The sequence below is a fragment of the Melanotaenia boesemani genome, chromosome 10 (assembly GCF_017639745.1).
Source record: "Melanotaenia boesemani isolate fMelBoe1 chromosome 10, fMelBoe1.pri, whole genome shotgun sequence".
NCBI lineage: Eukaryota > Metazoa > Chordata > Actinopteri > Atheriniformes > Melanotaeniidae > Melanotaenia > Melanotaenia boesemani.
Window position 1 is genome coordinate 9,291,593 of NC_055691.1, and position 22,425 is coordinate 9,314,017.

Consider the following 22,425-nt stretch of genomic DNA (forward strand, 5'->3'; position numbering starts at 1 on the left):
GTTGCACTTGTCTTGTTAAATGTTGCTATATGTTGAGGTCACACGGCACATGTTAATGAGCTGTGGGTGTGTATGTGTTTTAGTAGTCTGAGACTACACAGGTTCAGCAGACTATTGTTAGCTTTGTTGTTTCCGGTTTCATGTGACATAATTTTCTCTACTCACCCCACACACACATCTCAGTGGGTCAGTGCAGTCATTTAACACAAACACACATTAGTGGGCATACCGTGTTGCTTCAACTAATGTATTTCCTAACACCCCTTTTTAAGACGCGAGCATCCTCTAACACATGCACAAATTCAGACACTCCATCTCCATCACATACACGCACATGGTGCAAGGCCGTGGAGCAGTGGGGCGGCTGTCAGGTGATGTGCGTCAGTCCTTGGATCTTCCGCCTCCCTGGTGAGGGGGAAGGAAACTAGGACAGGCCTCTGCAGAGTGCACACATACTCACACAAACACATACACATAAGCCCTTGTCCCTCAGGCCATGGCATTGCTGGATATCACACACAGCGACAGAAACACACACAAAAATAGCCTCTGAATGCATGTATGTTAGGACATATGGAGGGCTGTATGGACGGAGCTGACAGCTGACACACACACCTAACCTGCCTTCATTTGGCAATAAACACTAAAATTACACTTAAATGTGTTGGCACAAATCAACACACACTCTTAGGGCCAGAGCAGCATACTCATTAATATCATCCTGACAACAACTGGCTCCCTGGCAATCTCTCCGCCATCGCTCACCCAGCAGCACCCCCTGCCTGTGAGCATGCACGTGGGTGTGCACAGGGATTTAACCTGGGCGGAGCCAGGGGAGGGGAACGAGGGGTGCTAATAGGCTGAAATTAATCAACGCCGGCTGATTCGCTGTCTGGGGAATGAGTGGCGGGCAGCAGGCAGGAAGGCAACACGTCCTGAATACTAATGGCCAAATGGAGAGCAGAGACAGAAAGAAGATCCCTTCGCCCATCTCCATTCCAGAAACGAGAACTCAAACACATCATAATGCACAGAATCAGAGAACTTTTCACCAGCGTTAGCAGCAGATGCACAAAACAAAGCCACAAGCATCCCAGGGTCAAATCATGACTCATTTAAGTGCGAACAAAAAAGCCACTGATTCCACTGGAGACTATATCTGAACAAAACCAGCAGTGTTAGCCGAGGACATGGTGGGAAGAGTCTCACAATCATCCTGTTTGTAAACGAATAGCAGGGTCAAGCTTCTCCTCACCGAGCGGACTAAAGTTTGAAACCACATCTGTTCCTCTTTTTTCTGCCTTTTCACCCACAGCAAACTGGAACTGGAGGAGATTTAACAATTTCCTTCTATGTTAACAGTCAGTTTTCAGGAGTGCTTCATTAATGCGCCTTACTGTAGGCTGAAGCACAATCACCTTGTTAACAGTTTAAAAGTAACCGATGTTGAACCTACAGCTTTGCAGGACTAATGTTGAGATCTAGTAACTGGAGAGAATCAAGAAGACAGCTAAATGAGCCTTTCAGAGTTACTGGCTTTCACAAGAGTAATTAGGCCACAAATATTACATGTTTTGCTGGCTATTAGCTTGATGAGAGTTATCCAGTCATATCCATTATCAGGGAACCATATGAGACCCAATCCCCTTATGACCTCAATAGGGCAAATCATGTAGAAAAGGGAAAGGGGAAGGGAGATAATTTGAGGACAGTTGTCATCGTCTGCTTGGCTGTGGGCATGTGGAGTTTGATGTTATTAGTGTGGCTGTAATTTGTCATTACAAGCGTCATGTAGGTGGATATCTGCAGAAATGAAGTTTTACTAAAAGTAACCAATAACCGCTTTGTGTGGTATCAAATAGAAGGATGTCATTTCTAATTAAAAATATCAACAAGCTAACAAGCTTTTTTCCATCTATAAAAAAACAGCAAAGATAAGACAGAAAATAGAACTTTTGCAACAACGAGGTGCTGCAAAAAAATTTTTTTAATTAATTAAGGTTCAAAAGTATGTGTGTTTAAAAATCAGGAACAGCTTAACAGATACATTAAGATAAAGTAAAAACATCTATGAGTTTAAAAGAAGATTAAAAAATGCAATATATAATAAATATAAGCTTGAAGAAGAGCAGTTTAATCCAGGACAGTAATGGCAGTGTTTAAAGCCAGAAATATTGTAGTGTTTTTGGTTTTGTTTTTTTTTTTTATTTCTTGTAAATCTTCTATTGTGAAGTAGAAGATTTGAGTTGTGTTATAGAGATGTTATAGCATATTTGTAGAAATGGGGTAGAGTATATATTTATACTTCTACATGCTCCTTTTCAGACATTGGAAGAAAAGGAAATGTGAACATGTAAATATTGTAAATACTGTTAATCCTGAACCAGGACCTGAGAGATGCACCAGGACCTTCAGCTCATCTACTGTTGGCTAAAGCCTCATCAGAAATAGTGTCCATGGAAACATGGATGTCAAGAAGCCGTTCTTAAGGAAGGGAAACATGGAGAAAAGGCTAAGGTAGGTCACATGACAAGAACTGGACAGAAGATCAGCGGCAACCGGTCCGATGGAGGGATGGATCCTTCCCAGAACTCGGACCTCAACCGGTCTGATGGAGGGATGGATCCTTCCCAGAACTCGGACCTCAACAGGTCTGATGGAGGGATGGATCCTTCCCAGAACTCGGACCTCAACAGGTCTGATGGAGGGATGGATCCTTCCCAGAACTCGGACCTCAAAAGGTCTGATGGAGCGATGGATCCTCCCTAGACCCTGGACTTCAACATTACTGAAGCAGTGTGGGATCACTTGGACAGAGAATGGAACAAGAGTTATTGCAGTTATTTTTGCTTTCCTGGAATTATATATAAAGAAATAAGAGCTGGTTCAAGTCTTTTGCACAGTGCTGTGATACAGCTGTGCCATTACGACCCTACTGCACAAGCTGCGCAGACTACACAACCTGTCATGCCCCAAGTTGTTCAACAGCAGACATTCATAGAAGCATATTCCCATGAGTAAGCGAGGAGAATAAAAACAAACTTTCTGACTGTAATCAACACACACAGCAAGGGATGAAACCAAAAAAAGGAACAGAAAAACACCAGACAACAAGTGAGCCAGCAGCACCCACCACATGCTGAATCACCTCCCACAGAACCTTTGACAAAAAGAAACGCACACACTCTGAGCAGGAGCTCAAACACATAAGTCAGAGCTACAGACACACCTCAATAACGTCTTATTTACGCCTCCTTTCATCCCTCCATCACCTGCAGTCTGTCTCTGAGACATTTACAAACACTTGTTCGCTCTGATGTACGGACTGCTAACACATTAAATCACAGATTGCTACTCTTTTCATTCTGTCTGTCCGTCTTTCAGTCCCCCCCCATCCCGGTCGACTCTCAGCAGACCGACTTCAGATGGGACCTGGGGAGAAAGAGTGGGGGAGACGGAGAGATGTGGGTGGTGAAAGTGGGTCACATGCTTAGAGAGAAAGAATGAAAAGGGGGAAACTGAGAGATGAGGGAGAGACACGCTGAGGGAGAATGACAGTAACATGGAGACATGGGTGGGAGAGAGAGGTAGAGAAACACAAAGAATCAGAGAGAGAATGGGGAGGGTTGAATTCCCTCGTTCAGAAGGAGTGGATCTGTCACAGGCCTTTTTCCTTTCATCTGATCTCTACGGACCGCAGAACCTGGGACACACACACACAACAACAATACACAACCCAGGGACGCAAGCACACTGTGTAACACACAAAACCCACATCAATGCTAAGCACACAAAGCACAGATGAAGAAACGACACACAGACAAGCACAAACACACAAAATCCTGCAAGACAAACTTAATAAATCCATTACCCTGTAGATTCAACAGCAACAAAGACAGGAATGCAGCAAATGAGATTCAGTAATGGCATACCAACACACACACACACACACACACAAACAGATGCATACATTCAAGCAGAATAACACACACATCCATATGAATTTAACCCACATGAGAGTCAGTGTAAGTAGGCCCAGCTCCAGCCTCCCTTCCCCTGTGAAGACAACACACAGACAAACACACACACACCCACACACCAAAAAAGAAAAAAAAGAAAAAAAAAAAAGAGAGAGAGAAAAAGGATGGACGGATCCAATCGTGTGTTTCTTTGTGTGTGTTGTATGCCATCCCCTCATCTCCTGAGCTTTCCACTACCACCATATTCATCTGCAGGCCTCATAAGGATAATTACATACACACACACACACACAAACACACACGCACACACACACACACACACACACACACACATCTCATGTCTGAAAAAAAAAACACAGCATTCCCGGCTCTTCCCTGGCGTTGGTCAAGGTCAATAGCAAAATCCTGCCTGGAAGGCTCGCCTGCAGCTACAGATGCATTGTTTCTGTGGTGTGTGTGTGTGTGTGTGTGTGTGTGTGTGTGTGTGTGTGTGTGTGTGTGTGTGTGTGTGTGTGTGTGTGTGTGTGTGTGTGTGTGTGTGTGTGCTTGAGGCTGAATTTGTGTGTACACAATTGATGTGTGCTGTAGGCCCAACATGGAATATCAGAATGACAAAAGGCATCATTAGATTTATCTACTCAGGATAAGAAGTTTCTCTAAGATCAAGCTGCATCCTCAAAATTACAGTCAGTAAATCATCTCTTTTTGCTGATAAAATTAAGTGGAATAATCATATTTTTGCTATAAAAGTCAGAGACAACTCTCTGTTCTGATTGGCTGGAAGTGGAGGATGTACTCTGACACTAACAGGAACCTCTGGATTAAACAGTTTTTGGATTCCCTGGGGCTAACTAGAGAACTGAGCTCTCTGGGAGGACATTATTATTATTGTTGTTATTGTGTGAAGTCATCAGGCTGCAGTAAACTACACATCACTTCCTAAAAAGAGAGCAACTGAAAAAAAAAAAAATCCAATAATCCAATTTTTCCAAAATAATTTATAAGACAATGGCTGCTTCATAATCTTAATAAAAACAAGGTATAATTTAACAATAACAACTGCTTTTTAATATTTAGCGTCCAAGAGAATGTGCTGAAAGGGAAGCAGGATGTATGTGAATAGTCTGGGAACACCAGAGAGCGGTGCAGACAGGTCGTGGTCTGCAGTATCGGATCAGAGGGTTCTATTTTTACTGAAGAGGACTTCTGCTTAAAGAAGCTGCTGTTCAGTCTGGCCGGAACGTCTTCATGGAGCCGATTAGCAGGAACTTTAGTTCAGTTTGAAGATCCTGCTAGTCGCGAATGTTTAAAATGCGCCACAGTTCTATGTCATTTAGTGAAAGCTGCGCTGCTTCATATGGTATCTGCTACACTCGTTTCTCTTCTACTCTTAGCTAAACAGAAACTTTGGCTGAACACACATTTCAAGTTGTCATCTTGCTTTTTTATGTTTCCAGACCAAAACATTTACAAATTTAGGGAATTCATTTGAATGTCCAATCCGTGAATCAAGTCAATATCGGAGCTCGATAAACACTAACGTCATTGAGGCAAAATACTGAACATCTACTTTTACTTTAGCAAATAAAGCTGCTGGTTATCCTGCAGGGGGTGAGACATATTCAGTGCATTTCCTCCCTGTCACTGCAACTTTTTGTGCTGCTTTACAGACTAGCAACTTTCCCAGGTTCACCTCTTCTGCAACACAAGCAGCAACACAAAAATGTTTATTTAAAAACTTTATTTTTGTTCGATGCTCAAGTTGGACTGATCTACAGTCACGGTTAAAGGCAAATAAGTAGCATTGACACCAAGTGTTTTAAATCAGAACTGCAGTTGAAAGAGAAAAACATGGAGAACGTTAGCCTAAAATAGAATGTAAACAAAAGCTACATTAATCATCAAATGCCACGCAGCGACAGTTTGCCCTTAGTCTCACCTAATAAATTAAATTGATAGTAATTGAGAAGTTTATAGGACAAACACAGTATTCACTTGCCCAAACATCATTACATTTGTTGTTGTAAACTAACAGGCCATCAATTTACTCCACTAATATATCCATACAGTCACACAAATTCATTTAATGAGTGCCGAGAAATAAATTAGACTAAAATCTTTGTAAATCAAGATAAACTTTTCGGTTAATTTAGGCAAAATTCCGGCGCATACCTGTGGAGGAGAAACTTTGCCAGCTCAGACTTCTCCACCTTTCAAAAGATTCTTCAAAATTGATCCTCGTTTTATTCCGTTTTTGGTCGTTTGCTTTTTTAGCAGGATGCCGAGGCTTTTTAGGTTTTTCTGAAACTATTTCTGGTTTGCTTCTTTTACTAACTTTCATACCTGCACGCTGCTGCTCTTTTGTCAACATAAAATACCAAACGCTGCCTTGTTGTTGTTAGGCAACCGTGGGGAGTCGGATATGATTGGTTAAGGAACCAGGAAGTTATTCCGGCACGGAACTCTTATTTAGAAGGAGAAAAACTTGACAAAGACATTGTTGATGTAGGAGACAGATTGTTTACAGGGAAGCTTCCTTCTATCCCTCGCAGCAAATGAGAACATTTTAAATTATTTTTAAGGAAAAAATTCTAATTATTCAGCCTTTAATACATAATCTGACGTTATTAAGAGATCTTTCTGTTGAGGGAACTTCCACCCTTACGTGAGTTTCAGACCCCGGTAGGTGGCAGTAATGCACCGCTATAAAGCCCAACACATCCAACACACACACTCCCACCATCTCTACAGCTGTGGCTGTGCTAAATATCAAATTTTATGTAGCATCGCAATAAGATTATGGTCAATCTCAATGATAAGACTTGGCCATTTCTATTCTATATGGACAGAGTCTTCCAGCCAATCACGCAGCAAACATAACTTTGAAAGAATCAGAAAGGAACATGTTTAGCATATGTTACATTATAAATGATATAAGTGAACCTGCTGCCGGGAACAGCCAAACTGTTGTTGCACATGGGAGCAACCTTAACACCGTGGAGGAGGAGGGATTTAAACACTTAGTAAAAGTGTTAGATCAAAGATGCGAACTCCCTGACAGAAAATACTTCTAAACCATACTACCTCCACTGTATGAAGACTGCTGGGGAAAGCTTGAAAGTCTGATATGTGACTGTATAGTCACAATGTTAACAACCAGAGACACTTGGACCACTGGTTTGTGTTTGCTTGAATTTAAAGCTTGATTTATGTTTACCTTTTTCTAAAGCAAAGGTGTTTAGTGTGTGTTCTTGATACATTTGTGATGTTTTTAATGGACATTTTCATTTATGATGGTAATTTTATTGAATTCTAATAAATATTTTGTTGTTTAAGACTTAATCAGGATAAAATATATATCACAAAATCGATACTGACCAATATAAAAAAACAAAATCATGGTCATTTTTTCCTCCCATATCACCCAGCTCTAGTTGTCCTCGTTTTATTCTTCTTTCTGGTCCTCCTCTTCTTCTCTGGTTTGTTCCTTATGTTGGTCGCATGTCAGCTATACTCTTTAACACTACTTCCGCGGTTTCCAGTTTCTGCAAAGCCCCCAAAACGGACCAAATTAAGTGTGCAAACAAAGCAGGAGATGGACGAAAATGTCCGTCCATCTGGGTATCCATCTTCTTTGTCTCTAATCTAATAATCTAAATCTAATAAACTAAATCCATAAATTCAGCTTCCAATTATATGATCAAATAATCTATATAGGTGTCCATGCATCCTTTCACTCCTTTAAGACACATCAGTGTGTCTAAACGACACAGGAACAATCATCTCTGTGATTTAAAGCTCTGCTCGGACACTGGAATGAAGAATCACTGAGTTTCCCCTCGACCTGCAACTAAAACGTTTAAACCCAGAAAACCTACTGATTGGTCCGTTGAACACGTGATGTCACTCACTTCTCGTACATGACAGCTGACCCCGTCTCCCTGAACTCCTGACTCCAGGGCAACAAAGGTCAGGGGTCAGAAACCATCCGAGTATGTGCTTTGGGCCGAGTGTCGCATGGGCTTTTCGTGGCTTTGACCTGTGTGTGTGTCAGTGTGTTTTCCTGTGACCTTGTGGTGTGTAAGGTCAGTGTGGGCTGTAGTAAAGTCAGCAGATTTAAAGGTTTTTTTTTTTTTGATTCAATGTCTGAGGAACTTTTTGGCTTCTTTGCAAAGAGAAAAAAATATTTCATTGGTTTGTTGTGATTGTTTTCTTTTTCCCCCCAACAAATTCTTCATTAATACGTTCACTGTGTGGACATCTCTCTGAAGACATCATCAATTATTGACTGACAGAAGCTGATTTATCCATCCATCCATTTTCCACCGCTCATCCGGGATCAGGTTGCGGGGGCAGTAACCCGAGCACAGACTTCCCCCGGGAGCTGATTTAATCAACTGTAATATAAAACCACAATTATTTTAATTGTTTACTTCAAGATAAAAAAAGAAACAAAGGTTAAAATAGCTGTATTTTATGAACTAGTACTATGTAGTGAATTACTGTCCAAACTGAAGGAACTAGTAGCTTAAACTCAATGCTGACCACTACATTTTTTTTTTTTAAACCATTAAAGTTCAGCAGAAGCCAGAGAAATGGGCTTAAAAGAGAAGCTAAGAGATAAGAATGGTTTAAATTCAAATTCTAACTTTAAACCAAAGTTTTCACTTTAAAATAGCTTAAAAATAAAAAAGGCTAATATTTAGATAACAAAATATATTTATTGTGAATATCTCAGAAGTGTTGTTATATATATATATATATATATATATATATATATATATATATATATATATATATATATATATATATATATATATATATATATATATATATATATATATATAATCTCATGACATAAATTATTAACTGTGTATGTTGATTAATGTTTGGTTTTGAGTTAGCCATGATGTACTGTGAAGGACTATCTAACATGCTTTGCTCTCATTCAGGAACTTTCTATTACTATACTCACAAATTGATAAAGAATTAAAAGCTTGAAAACTGATCATTTATTTATTTATTTTCTAATGACTTGTCATCACTGGTTAAACTTAAATACTCAGAGTTTTAATTTTCAACCCTACTGCTACCCCCTATGCTGGAAGCACCATCAAAAGATGCTACACATAAAGGGATGGACATGGTCAGCAACAATACTCAGGTAGGCTGTGGTGGTTAAACAAGGTCACGTTGGTACTAAGGTGGCCAAAGTGGGCCAAGAAAATCCCCCACACCATTACACCAGCAGCAGCCTGAACTGTTGATCCAAGGCAGGATGGATCCATGTTTCCAAATTCTGAGCCTAGCATCTGAATGTGGAGCTAAATGGAGACTCATCAGATCAGCAACGTTTCTCCATCTTCTATTGTCCAGTTTTTGTGAGTCTGTGTGAATTGTAGCCTCAGTTTCCTGTTCTTAGCTGACAGGAGGCACCCGCTGTGGTCTTCTGCTGCTGTAGCCCATCTGCTTCAAGGTTGGACATGTTGTGTGTTCAGAGATGCTATACTGTAGACCTTGGTTGGAACCAGTGCTTATTTGGCTTCCTGTTGCCTTTCTATCATCTCCAACCAGTCTACCCAGTCTCCTCTGACACCAATCCGACCCTAAAGGGTGAAGCTTGACACTAGCTGCATTTCCATTACACCTAGAATTGCGCAAAACCTAAATATCACAATAAGAAAACTGGTAATGGAACACCCACATTTTGAAAAATAAAATCAATTTTCACTTAAAAGCTTTCACGCTCTCAAGGTTTTTCAGACATGTCGATATAGAAGTATGTCACAAAAGTGTAATGGACACTTTTTTGCATTTACACGTCACTGGACGCGATGTAGGGGGTCACGTGACCAGATCATTTTGAGTAAAAATGGCACGGTATGTTTGGGCGGAGGAGGAGACGAAAATCTTTTTACAAATAATTAAAGAGAAAAATCTAACAATCTTCCAGTAAAATGCTGAGTTTTACAATGAAACTAGAAATCTCCTTCCTCCTCACAGTAAAGTTTTGCGAACAATTGCGTGAACCGTAACTGTACATATCACTTTTATTTTAAAAACTGTAATGGCCCTGCGATGAATTGGTGACCTGTCCAAGCTGTGCCTGCCTCTCACCTGTTAAATGCTGGGTTAGGCTCCAGTTTCCCCCCGACCCATAACAGGACAGACAGAGGGACGAACGAACGAACGAACGAACGAACGAACGAACGAACGAACGAACGAACGAACGAACGAACGCTGTAGTGGAAACGCAGCTAATCTGTAATTCATTGACTGGTTGAAAAAGGAAATCATCCTTCACCAATAAGAAGAAAGCAGGAACAGCGCCTTGTTTAAAGATAAAAACATAATGGATGTCCACATTTGTTTCTGTTTCACATTCTTTGTTATAATTTAAGGAAGGCACTTCGCCACTTTGAGGTCACATTATCACATAGCTGACGCAGCTATCGCAATCCTGCGCCTACCGGGTAAGGACTGAAGAAATACAACAAATCAGGGTTTATTGTACCGATCCGTACCAAACCATACCGCACCAAACCAGACCGGCTGGTCGAAACAAGGCTCTTAATCACCTTTCTTCCTCCTTCTCATGCTCAATTTTAACTTCAGCAAGTTTTCTCGACCATGTCTACATGACTAAATGCATTGAGCTTCTGCCATGTGACTGGCTGATTAGACAAGCAGTTGAACAGGTGGAGCTGATAACGTGGCCGGTGAGTGTGCTGTATATAAGACTATAATTATAAGACAATATAAACACAACTGTCAGTCTTGATATCTGAACCTTAAAAGTAATTTTGTTAAATGTGGAAGTATGAAGAAAGGCTTTAATTTTAGCATACCTGAAAGAAGACCAATGAAAACGGATAGTTTGTGCTATTCAGGGCGTTTCTAGCTGCAGGAAGTCTGCACATGTTTAATGAGAATAGGTTGACATGGGAGTACTTATCAGTATTGCTTTTAGATCCCTTACACACAAACAATGAACTCTTCAGTGTAACTTTAGATCACATTTTCTCTCTCTCTCTCTTTCGCACACACACAATAATCCTTGCTGTACTGGATTTCAGAGCTATCCACTGACATGATGCATCTTTTTAGCCTCAACCACCGTAACTTAACAACCAGCATTTTAGGCCCCAGTTTTCATCCCTCATACGAATACTAGAACAAGTCAACACAACCCAAGAGATGGCTGCACATGCCAAAAGACCCTGACATACATGCTGCTTATGAGACGAGACTGAGAACTAAGACGTCTAGTAAATGCAGAGGCAGAGGAGAGGAAGGCAGTGGACCGTGACACTTAAGACTTATGGGAGGACAGAAGAGAGACGAGGGGATGAATAAAGAGTTGGTGGGAGAAATGGAGAAAGGCAGAAACAGAGGCAGAGGGGGATGCATCCAGCTGTTTGTCCATCCTCGCTTTGCTGTAATGAGCTGATGTTTGGCTCTGTGGAGCGTTGCCAACGCCTCATCTAACTTCTCCAAACTCTAACAAGCCAAACTGCTATTTAGATTTACCTCCTACCGATGCTGAACCGAGCCCAAACAACTAAGCACATAACAGCGTGGCGCTCCCTTAAATGGACACTTTGACTTTTTGAATTTCAGCCGTTTATTTTACTTTAAACAGACACTTGTCAGCATGTGGCGAACATTTTTTGCTTTTAAGTTTTCCTAAAATGACTTGGCGGCATTGTTAGCGTCGCTGAGCGTATCTTCCACTTGCAGCCTGCTGTGCCCTTTGGCCAAAAATGAGGGGAAGCTTCGAGGTTATTTTAGAAGTTTACCTGTGAAAAGCACACCCACACACAACCATATTCCTTTGCATAGCCAGGAAGTCATGATTTTAACCCCCCAAAAATATCATTCTATCCCCTCAAGGATGCCCATTTTATAGTTTACCCAGCATCACATTTGACTGTCATCGTCCGTCACAAACAGAACTTGTTCAGTAGATATTTTTATGAATGACTTTAACTCGATAAAGATGAACATTTGTGTTAATGGGCACATTTATTATCTTAAAATCCTGACTTAAGCCAAAAGCTGAAAACCAAAGTGTTCTGTCACTAAAACGCTATTTTTGTCCTTCGTGTTAATCTCATCTTAGCATCATTTATGCATCTGAAATAAAAATAATTCCTTCCTCATCTTCCTCCTTTCTTTCATAGTCACTGTCGTAACAGGACAGAAACATCTTCCAAACCTCCGCTCAACCTGAACCAGTTAACATCACGTCCAGCTGTGAGGAGGTTTTCTGCTCCATTTTTCTACTGTTGTCCTCACTTTTCTTGTTAATTGTACAACTTGGTCAAAGTCATTCAATACCAAAGTTTAACTGAAGGCCACAGGCCATTTCCCTGTCTTCATCCTTATTGGCTGGTTTTTGCTCACTTTTGCATTTAGCCAGTGTCCTCACCACTAGAGGTACCATGAGGCGGTGTCTACAACCCACAGAAGTTGCTCAGGTAGTTCAATTTATCCAGGATGGCACATCAGTGTGTGGCAAGAATGTTTGCTGTGTCTCCCATGACAGTGTGGAGAGCATGGAGGAAATACCAAGAGACAGGCCAGTATACCAGGAGACGTGGAGGGGGCTATGAGAGGGAACCTGTGACTTACAAGATCCAGTTCAAAATACTAATCATCACTTAGAGAGCCCTCCACGGCTCCTAAACTCTGGATCCTTGTATATAGTGTATATAGTTACTTATGTTTTCTTAAATAGTTTTGACCATATTTTTTCTTTCTTTTCTTTTCCAGACTCATTCCTGTCATTCCATAAAAAAGACAACCCCAAGAAAGCTTTGATAAATTTTATTAGTTTGCCATTTCCAACAAGCTTTGCTGGTGCAAATATGAAGAAAAAACTCAGCCTGTTTTTGTGTAAACTAACCTTGAAGAAAAGCATGAGTGACAGTTTAGCAGGTTATGACTTTTTATTACATGCACATCAAAAAAGTTAAAGGGTTTTGTTATTCACTGCTAAGCAGACTTGACCCAGTTGTCTTCTTTCATAATTACTCATGCTACATCAATACACGAACATTACATTACAGAGAAATGAGATGTGTGATCAAGGGATCTGATTCACTTGCTGAACTTATAAAAAGCAGGTCAGATTTTGGCAGCTGGACACAAAACTTCAGGTTTAATGACTGAGCATAAACTTTACTGCAGAGTATGTGCAACACCCAAGTTAAAGTTCAGCCATGAAGTCTGCATTGCATCAGAATACAAGCCATATTACAGCCTTGTCTGGGCTATTTTTACCCAAAGTCAGTCTGCAAACTAAGCTCCCTGTCCACTGAGTGAGAGGGGATAAAGTGTCAGGACCCCAAATGCATGTGTGATCCTCTTAACCATCAATCAGAGCTAAAACAGGCAGCGAAGGGAACACAAATTCTCATCAACATCCCCCTTTTTCTGTTTATCTTCCTCATAAAAGTTTTTAAATGATTGATTTTTGTACCACGAATGTTTCATTTCATTTCAAAGAACATTGCATAGTTTTAATTTGCCTGTAAAATTCATTTTCCTCTTCATTCTCATGAGGACACAAGCCCGGCTGAAATGATAAACTGAATGAAAACAGAGTAAAATAGTGATAGATCCATAAGCTTATGGCTCCTATAATTTTCTCTCATACAGAAAAGTGGTTTATTCTGATAGCATTCTTTAGCTTTCTAAATCCCAGCTGCTGATGGCACGTCACATTGCTGCCTCACTGCTTTATCCACCAGGCATGTGGACGCTTCACAGTTAGAGACAAGTTTCTTCGTTGTTTCTGGACATTTAAGCCTTTAGATGCCTTATCAGGGTTCATTTTTCAGGCTTACAGTCAGCTCAGGTGGGCACACTACCTGTTCAAGGCTGGGATTGTTTTTTCTCTGTATGGTTTGCTTCTATCCACAGCAGGGAGACGACAGAGTCAAATATCAGCCAGCTGACACGTGGTGGAAAACAGGGCAGAAACATGACATTTCTACTGGCTTCAACAGCCGTTTCACAGCTGAACAAAGACAAATATACAGGCCTGATCTTAATTAAATTAAACTCTGAGAACATGGTTAATTTTTAATTGTGACAGACCTCCAGCAGTTGTCACTCTGATGTTGCTGGCATGCCGTCTCACAGCACACACTGCTGCACCGCCATGCTGCCTTTGTGTGTCCAACACAGGTGAACCACACAATAAGGTGTCCTCTGTCAGTGCTGAAGGGCTTCGGTTTCACTTTGACAGACAAGTTATTTAAGGTTAGTGACTTTTGGCTTGACGCAAGGGTTTGTTTGTTTTCTAGCCAATAAAAGTGATATTAACACTTTAAAGCCCAACCCAAGTAAAAATGGGGAGAAATTTTAATTGTTTTAAGAAAAAAAAATTAACAGTAATTTTTGTATATTTACAATAACCGTTACATGTCAAAATCAATGTAGTGCAAAAGGTGTCCACTAGGGGGCAGAAAACAATCATCACATTGTGTTCAACAGGATTTTGAGTAAAATTTTTACCATAAAGAGATGGAAAAGGTCTTAGAAAGTGTATGTATCAGATATGATACATGCAGCATTAAAGGGTTAAAACCTCAAAATATACATTTATGTTTCTATTAATAAAACTTAACTGACTTAAAAATGCACTACGTAACTTTCCGACTTTAAATCGCTGCCTTACTGACTTGTTTGACGGCCCGGTGATATTTATTTCTCAGCATCCCGAGGCTGAGAAACCACACTTCATGATGCTGCTGCCGAGTTTCACTTTCCGCACCACGTCACGCTAGCAAGCGGATATCAACACACTGTTGCTGCTGTTTTGAAAGGCACCGTGGTTGATTCAGCAAAGAAGTGCAAGAACACATTATCAGAGGAAAGAAAGAAAAAATGGGACAGAGAAGGAGAAAAGACAAAACTCAGGATCGAACTGACTGACTGGCTGGAGAGATCTCGGAGAAGAGACGGGATAAAGACGGATCAGTAGTCTCTTTAATTAAATGGAAAAAAATAAAATTATGAATGAATTTGGTGAAAACTGAGCTTATCTCATCCATATCTGATTCTTTTTTACACACTTCCATATGCGGCACGAAATCAGATACATGTTGGATATTTCTTAAAGTGACCTCAGTCTGAACGATCATGTCGCATTTCATCCAGCTTCTATGTCACAGAAGTAAGACAGACGTTACAATTCAGAACCGTAGGCGGTCCACTCTGGAGTCTGATGGCATCACTTTTAAATTATGTCAAGAACCAATTTTTAAAAATCTCATTCAAACTGAAGCCTAAAGATAATTCACATCCAAACAGAAAGAAACGGCTCTTTAACTCGCTGTCACCATCTTGTATCCAATTTAATTAAGATGAATAAACAAGGGTGTGCGTGGAGATGAATTCCAGCTTGTCAGCGTGATGTTAGCGTGGACTCGATGCCTGAGTGAAGACAGTTATCTCTCTAATGTAATTGCACTGAACAGCATAGATCCAATTCCATTAATGACCAAGGTGACTCTGTTACTCAAAGCATCTAAAATTAGGACAGCTGGTCTCATTGTGGCCTGCACTGAAGGCGTTTTAACTGCAACAGCCTGCAGAGGTTAAATAAACATAAAGATCTGAGTGAATACACTCACTGTGGGAGTGGGGATTCAGCATCATCCCAGTGACATATGTTGGTATATAACATTACAATAATGTCGTCGTAGGGAATCAAACCTTCCTTTTCTCTGATTTCCCCCTTTCTTATTTTTTTTTAAGAGTGTCAACAAGTTGCCAACAAGGCTCAACCAGAGGCAATTAAAATGCTCAGTGAAGTGAGACACAGGGCAGATGGTCATGCAGGAAGTGGCACAGGCCAGCTTGATGCACAACTGGTAACACAGGTTTCCTAAGGTCTGGGGCGCAGCGTGCCATCCATCGCACCAAAAATCAATCCATCTGCAGACGTCAAATGGCTCAATTTACAGGATGGTGTGGATTACAAGAGGCCGTCCTTTTTTACCAGCCGGAGCTGAGCTGCCTTAATATGTCTGGAGGGAGGGAGGGAGGAGTAAACATGATGTGGAGGAAGACACTCCTCACTTTTCTATCTGTTAGCCGTCTCTTTGGGGCTGGAAACAATTCCCAGCTAATGTTTTTATAACGTCATTTAGGATGTAAAAAGAGAATTTAGCATCTTTTTTACTATGACTGAAGCTCCAAAAACACCAAACCTTCTACCCACCATCCGGAGAACCATCTTTCAAACTGATCTAAGTGATAGTAAATGTCTCACAAACTCCACGTGGTAACTCTCCATTTAAATATTCATCAAAGATTCAACTGACATCTGAGTTATTCTCAAAACCTTTCTCTACAGCCGTCAACCTATCTGCAAACAAAAAACAGAATGGTACCGCTAATTAAAAACTCATATATATGAAAATAGGTACTATCAGCATGCAGTGACTCTAAAATAACTTTAAAAGTTTTATAGATCAGACTTAAAATTAGAGAAATAACAGCTGAGATGACACATTGAGCAGTGTGAAAATTTAGCTAAAACAAAGCAGAAACATGTTGTTAAAAAGCGTCTCCACACCATGCTTCAGCAGCTTGTAGACACTCCTTCAGCAGCATTAAATTAGTCATGGTTTTCTGGATGATGTTGTCAGTCTCACTCATGGTTGCGGAGGAATTCTTCTTTCCAACGTGGCTTCAGATCATTGAGGTTTGCAGCATCGGTTTCTGCAGCTCTCTGAAGGGCTCACCACATGCAGCTTTGCAAACACAGGAGAGGCTTTCTCCTGCATCCCTTCCGAACAAGCCATACTGGTTCAGTCTTTTTCTAACCGGACTGTCATGAACTTTAACACTTAACTGCTAACTGAGGTCTGTGGAGTCTGAGATGGAGCTCTTAGGTTTGTTCCAGTTCTTCTAAAGAATTAAAGGGTCTGACTTTGTGCTGAACTTGCTGGGATGTCTACTCCTGGGGAGATTGACAGCTGTCTTGAATTTTTTCCACTGAATGATGGACTCCAGATACTTTGGAAATGACCTCATAACCTTTCTCTAAGATCATTACTGATGTCTTTCCTCCTGGGCACTGTGTTACACACCTGAATTATACAGGAGCTTCACGCTTTTGATTGGAAACACCTGCTACTGAAATCCTGTGGAATCCTTTTTTTTCCTTTTTCCCTTCTGCATTTTAGCTTTATTATAGTAAATAAATAATGACACAGAGCAATATATCATGTCATCTTAAGCCCTGATATGTGCAACCTGAATTCAGAGAAAGTGCACTCGTTTTTCATGACTGCATCCATGTGAGACGGAGAGTCTTGATTACTGACCTCAGAACAAACCTTCACCTTCCAGGGGCCTCACATTTACATGGCCTAGTTCGAAGTTAATCCAGTCTGGGCAGTACAACTGAGACTGCTGTTTGTTTTGCTGACTGTTATTAGACAGTGAACATAAAGATCTGCAGAAGTGTCTTTCAGAAGAAAGCTGTTTTTTTCTAAGCTCTGGACAGGAGCCTTCACACCGCTTCATACTGTCACTGCCAGCATCATAGTCTATAAGTTTAGTAGATAGAATTCATAAAATGTCTAATCACTGCTAAGTTTTCTTTTAACTGCAGTGTTAGCTGATTGTAAGCCGGAATGTCTTCATCAGCACCGTCTACATCATCATCATCATCATGCTGTTTTTAGGCCTCATCCCTCAGACCTCCTCACCAGCAACCAGTGACAGCCTGAAAAACGCCAACAACGACAACAAACGCGGTCTCACCTGGCGAGTAGAGCCGTGCCAGCTGCCGAGCTCCGGCGTGCTGCGGCCCCCAGCGAGGCGCCGCGCTGCGTGCAGCCGCCCCGTGCTCATTCCCATTCGGATCCTCCTCCGCCATGGACCGGTGCCTGATGTCGGTCTCGGAGAGAAGCGACGCCGCCATAACTCCTGCCTGCTGCCCTCCTGCTTTGGCTTTCAGCTACAAGACATCAACTGCGGACGCGTCCCGGTGGTTGTTTCTGTTTGTGTCCCGGCCTCCGGCGGTGCTTGTGGATGGATCAGGGAGGAGGGAGGCTGAATCAGCTGATGCTTGCGGAGCTGTAACCGGAGCAGCCTCGTACCACCCGGAAATAAACGGACGGAGCTGCGCTGGCACACAGACCTATTTACAACCAAACAAGGCAGTTTTCACGTGTTTTTATCATGAATTTTGTTTTTTCAAAGCTTTATATTTACATACAATTAAATAAAAGTGATCTTATTTCAACTCGGAGGCAATTTTAGGGACCGTCTGAAATTTGCACTTCTTATAAAAAGTGTGAAGCTCTTTTTTTCTTCTTTTTGTTTGTTTTGTGGAAACAAATATATATATATAAATTGTTTATCCACTGTATAGAAGACTTTAATTTCTGTTTTTAACAAAAGGAATAAATACAAAATAAACAGAAATTCTTCAGCCTTTTATTTAAAAACTGAAAACTATCAGGTCTTGTTGAAATGTCTGAAATGTTGGTCAAAATAACAGGAAGACATAATAACCACTCCATTTGTCTCCCATTAATGTTTTCCTCTATTGAAGCAAATCCTTTTGGGTGCATGAAGTGATCCAAGACTTTACACCCCATTTTTTATCAACCTCCTTTGCTCTTTCTTTTTTTAAAGCAACACCTTAAAGGTGCAGCGTATAACAAAATCAAGTCAGTTACAAAAATTTAATGAATCATTAAAAACTGTTTCTATTGTTATCGAATGATTTTACCAAATCAACTGTTGTGTTTTGTCCTCCCCTTTGAATTAGCCATTTATAACTACTGGCCCAGCTGCCATTTTTGTGCCACCATTTTTACTACAGTGTCTCTGAAGGAATGGACAAACAAGTCTGTGTGAAGTGAGAACCCGCTGAGCTTTAAACTGTAGTGTCAGCTTTGTTTGGACCTTGAGCACCGTTTGGGCTAAGTAATGCCTTAAACTGACCATAGAAGAAGACAGAACACATGTATACGATGTTGAAGTAGTTACCTGTAGTGCAGTCATTGCTGCACCTGAGGCGGATGGATGGATGGATGGATGGATGGATGATAAATGGGTGAATGAATGTGTTAAGGTGAGGATAGTTAGAGCTGAGTGGGTAAACACTCACCCGGTGATCAGAGGTAGTGGAGGTGTGGCTTCATTCTAGAACCTGTTGAGGTGAACTTAATTTTCTTCAGTCTAAATAACTCCACACAGTAGCATGAGAGAATCTCAGCTCTCTGACTCAATGTGTCAAACAGCATAATCATGATGGACAGATTATAACTATAACTAGATTAGCACTGCTAATTAGCTTTATGTTAATATCAGGTTAACATCCCTATCAAAAGGATGTCTAGTTAGGAAACTACTTTAAAATTAACTTCTAACTGCCGTAGTGATACTGGTGAACCATGCAAGTCTGGAAAGATGTTTCTGTCCTCCTCCAGTGAACTGAAAATTACCTGGGGTAGCACCTGGGGTGTCCATTCCTATTTCAGCCCATAGCCAATGCTACCCTGGCCACTCCTGTTGCTCCACCCCACTTTAAACCTCTGATTTAGAATATCACGACTTTCCACCACCTGCTTGCCCCTCTGATTTTAGAAACAATCCAGACTTCTTTGGATTGAGGAAGAATAAACGTTTCAATCGTATTGATGATTGTGACAAAGTGTGATTAATTGTGGGACGTTTCCTGTGTGTGTGTTTAGACTCTGAGAATTCAGTCCCAAGTGTCTGTGGTTGGGGTCGCCTCGTGGCAGTGGGGCATGGCCACTGGTTGGCTCTGGGCCGGGTGGCTGTACTGTTCTGGGGCAGGATGTGTGGGGGATATAGGTTCTGGTGGCCCCATCTCTTGGGAGTGGAGGGGTTGGTTGGTGCCAGGGGGTCTGGGTCTGCCCAGGTGTGCTGCCATGGGGTAGGTTGGTGCATGCTCTGGTGTCTGGTTGCCACCCTGAGACCCAGGGTATGGCAGAGGGGGCCGTCTAAGTGGCCTCGTTGGCTGCACCCTGTAGCGACTCGCCTCTCAGTTTTAATTACACTTAGAGTCTGCTGCATCTGGGTGGGGGTTGGTAGTGGGGGCCACATTTGGGATCACTATCCTCTGGTCCACCAGGGATGTCTCCCACAGGGCATGGTGGGAGGGTTAAGTGTGATGTGGGTTTGTGAAAATGAGGGTTTGTGGGTACGGAGTAGGGGAGGCTGTTAATGAGGGGTTATGGGGTGGATTGATGGATAACAGGTGGGTGGAGGAAGGAAGGTGGGGGATGGCGGGAGTGGATGGAGGAGGGAGGGTGGGGGGAAGATGGGGTGGTTGGGGGAGGAAAAGGAGGAAGGGGGAGGGTGTAGGGGGATGGGGGGAGTATATTGGATGGATGGATGGGAATTTTTCTATCTTTGTCTCATCTTTCCTTTATCTACTTTCCTTTTTACTTTTATTTATTATTCTCCTTTTTTGCACTATGTAAATTCCATAATTCAATTTTTTTTTTTATTTTTTACATTTATGAATTCAGCTGTTGCCGGCACAATGTCCTAGAAGCTCTGCAGCAAATTATCTGTATAGCTGCACAACTCTTTCTATAAAACATTAGATGAATTAAAATGACATCTTCATGTAGGTCACAGATATCTCACCTGTTGTAACTCACAACTAAACACATTGTGTGTTTTGAAACGGTAATGTTTAAATGACATTCTGAGACTGAGTGAGTGAAAATGGTTTGTAGCAATCCAGCCTGAGAATCGAATTATATAAATACAACCCCAATTCCAAAAGAAGCTGGAATGTTGTGTAAAATGTAAATAAAAACATAGTGCAGCAATTTTCTAATCTCAACTCATATTTTATTCCCAGTAGAACAGAAACAACATATCAGATGTTGAAACTAAGACATTTTACCATTTCATGGAAAATATGAGCTCATTTCGAATCTGATGGTAGCAACACATCTGTAAAAAGTTGGAACGGGGAAGTGAGGAGGCCAGTTCAGCAGCTGGACTCTTCTCCTGTGAAGCCATGCTGTTGTGATGGATACAGGATGTGGTTCAGCATCGTCTTGCTGAAATCTGCAAGGCCTTCCCTGAAAGAGACGTTGTCTGGATGGGAGCAGATGTTGCTCTAAAACCTCCATGTACTTTTCAGCATTGATGGAGCTTCACAGATGTGGAAGCTGCCCACGCCATAGACACTAATGCAGCCCCCATACCATCAGAGATACAGCTTTTCACCTGTCCACTGATAACAAGCTGGATGCTCCCTCTTTGAAATTACCTTTGGACCAGAAAAAAAACAGGTGTTTCTGGAGCCTGTTCATATTTGGCTTCTTCTTTGCATGATGGAGCTTTAACCTGTATTTGCAGGTTTCAGGGTGAAGTGTGTTTACAGACAGTAATTTCTGGAAGTCTTCCTGACTCTATGCAGTGGTTTCCAGTAGAGAATCATGTCTGGGTCTAATGGTGTGATGCCCAAGGACGCAAAGATCACCAGCATCCAGTTTGACCTACTGTCTTGTCCCAAGTGCACAGAGATTCCTCCTGATTCTCTGAACCATTTGAAACTTTACAGTAGATTTATGAAGATTTTTCTTTAGTAGTTCCACAATTCTTGTTGGGGTTTGGTTTAAGACTCTCCCTCTCTGAAATGCCCTTTTTATACCCAGTCATGTTACCAACCTGTTGCAAATAAACCTAATTAGTTGACAAAAGCTCCTCCAGTTGTTTTAAATTTCCCTTTTGTTGCCCTTTTCAACTTTTTATAGATGTGTTGCTGCCATCAGATTCAAAATAAGCTAATATTTCTCATGAAATGGTAAAACTTATGTTTCCACAACCTTCTTTTAGGAATAAAACATGGGCTGATAAGATCTGGAAATCATTGCCTTCTGTTTATTTTACACTTTACGCAGCATTCTCAGTTTTTTCAAATTGAGATTATGTGAAGGATTAAACTGCGTGGGCCAGAAGTGGTTTAAATTTATCCAGAAATATCCATGATTAAATGAAGACTACAAACAGGACACAATATAGAAAACACATCCAGATCTCACTAACATTCAGTAAATTTAATCTCAAAATCGTATGAAGGACATAAGTATTACTACTGAAATTTGTGCTTGCTGTTTTTCTAACAGACACAAAGGTTTTACACTGTAGAAGCATAAAAACAGATTAATAACCGGGTGCACAGTAATGGTTCCACTGTGCTGGAAAGTCCAGTGTAAAAAGGGACTAAAGACGCCAGCTTGATGCTCGACCGCGTCCTCCTCAGATGAAACGAAAGGTGCCTGTAAGCAGCGTTCCTCTGGTATAATTTCTATCATACCTGAAGAGTCCTGCAGCTGAACTGCAACAGTTTCAGTTTACATGCAACTTCACTTTCTTCAGAATAAACTCACATCACACACAAACTCTTTATTGTCTTTTA

General features: G+C 41.2%; 1 protein-coding gene across 1 annotated transcript in view; it reads right to left on the minus strand.

The window, feature by feature from the left end:
* si:ch211-212o1.2 (uncharacterized protein LOC492735 homolog) overlaps positions 1-18,131 on the minus strand; it is a 51,154-nt gene extending 33,023 nt beyond the window's left edge. Inside the window, exon 1 of the mRNA XM_041997488.1 lies at positions 17,769-18,131. Within this exon, the coding sequence (XP_041853422.1) occupies positions 17,769-17,928 (160 nt within the window). The 5' untranslated portion in view covers positions 17,929-18,131. The remainder of the gene's footprint in view (positions 1-17,768) is intronic.
* Positions 18,132-22,425: the final 4,294 nt, after the last annotated feature.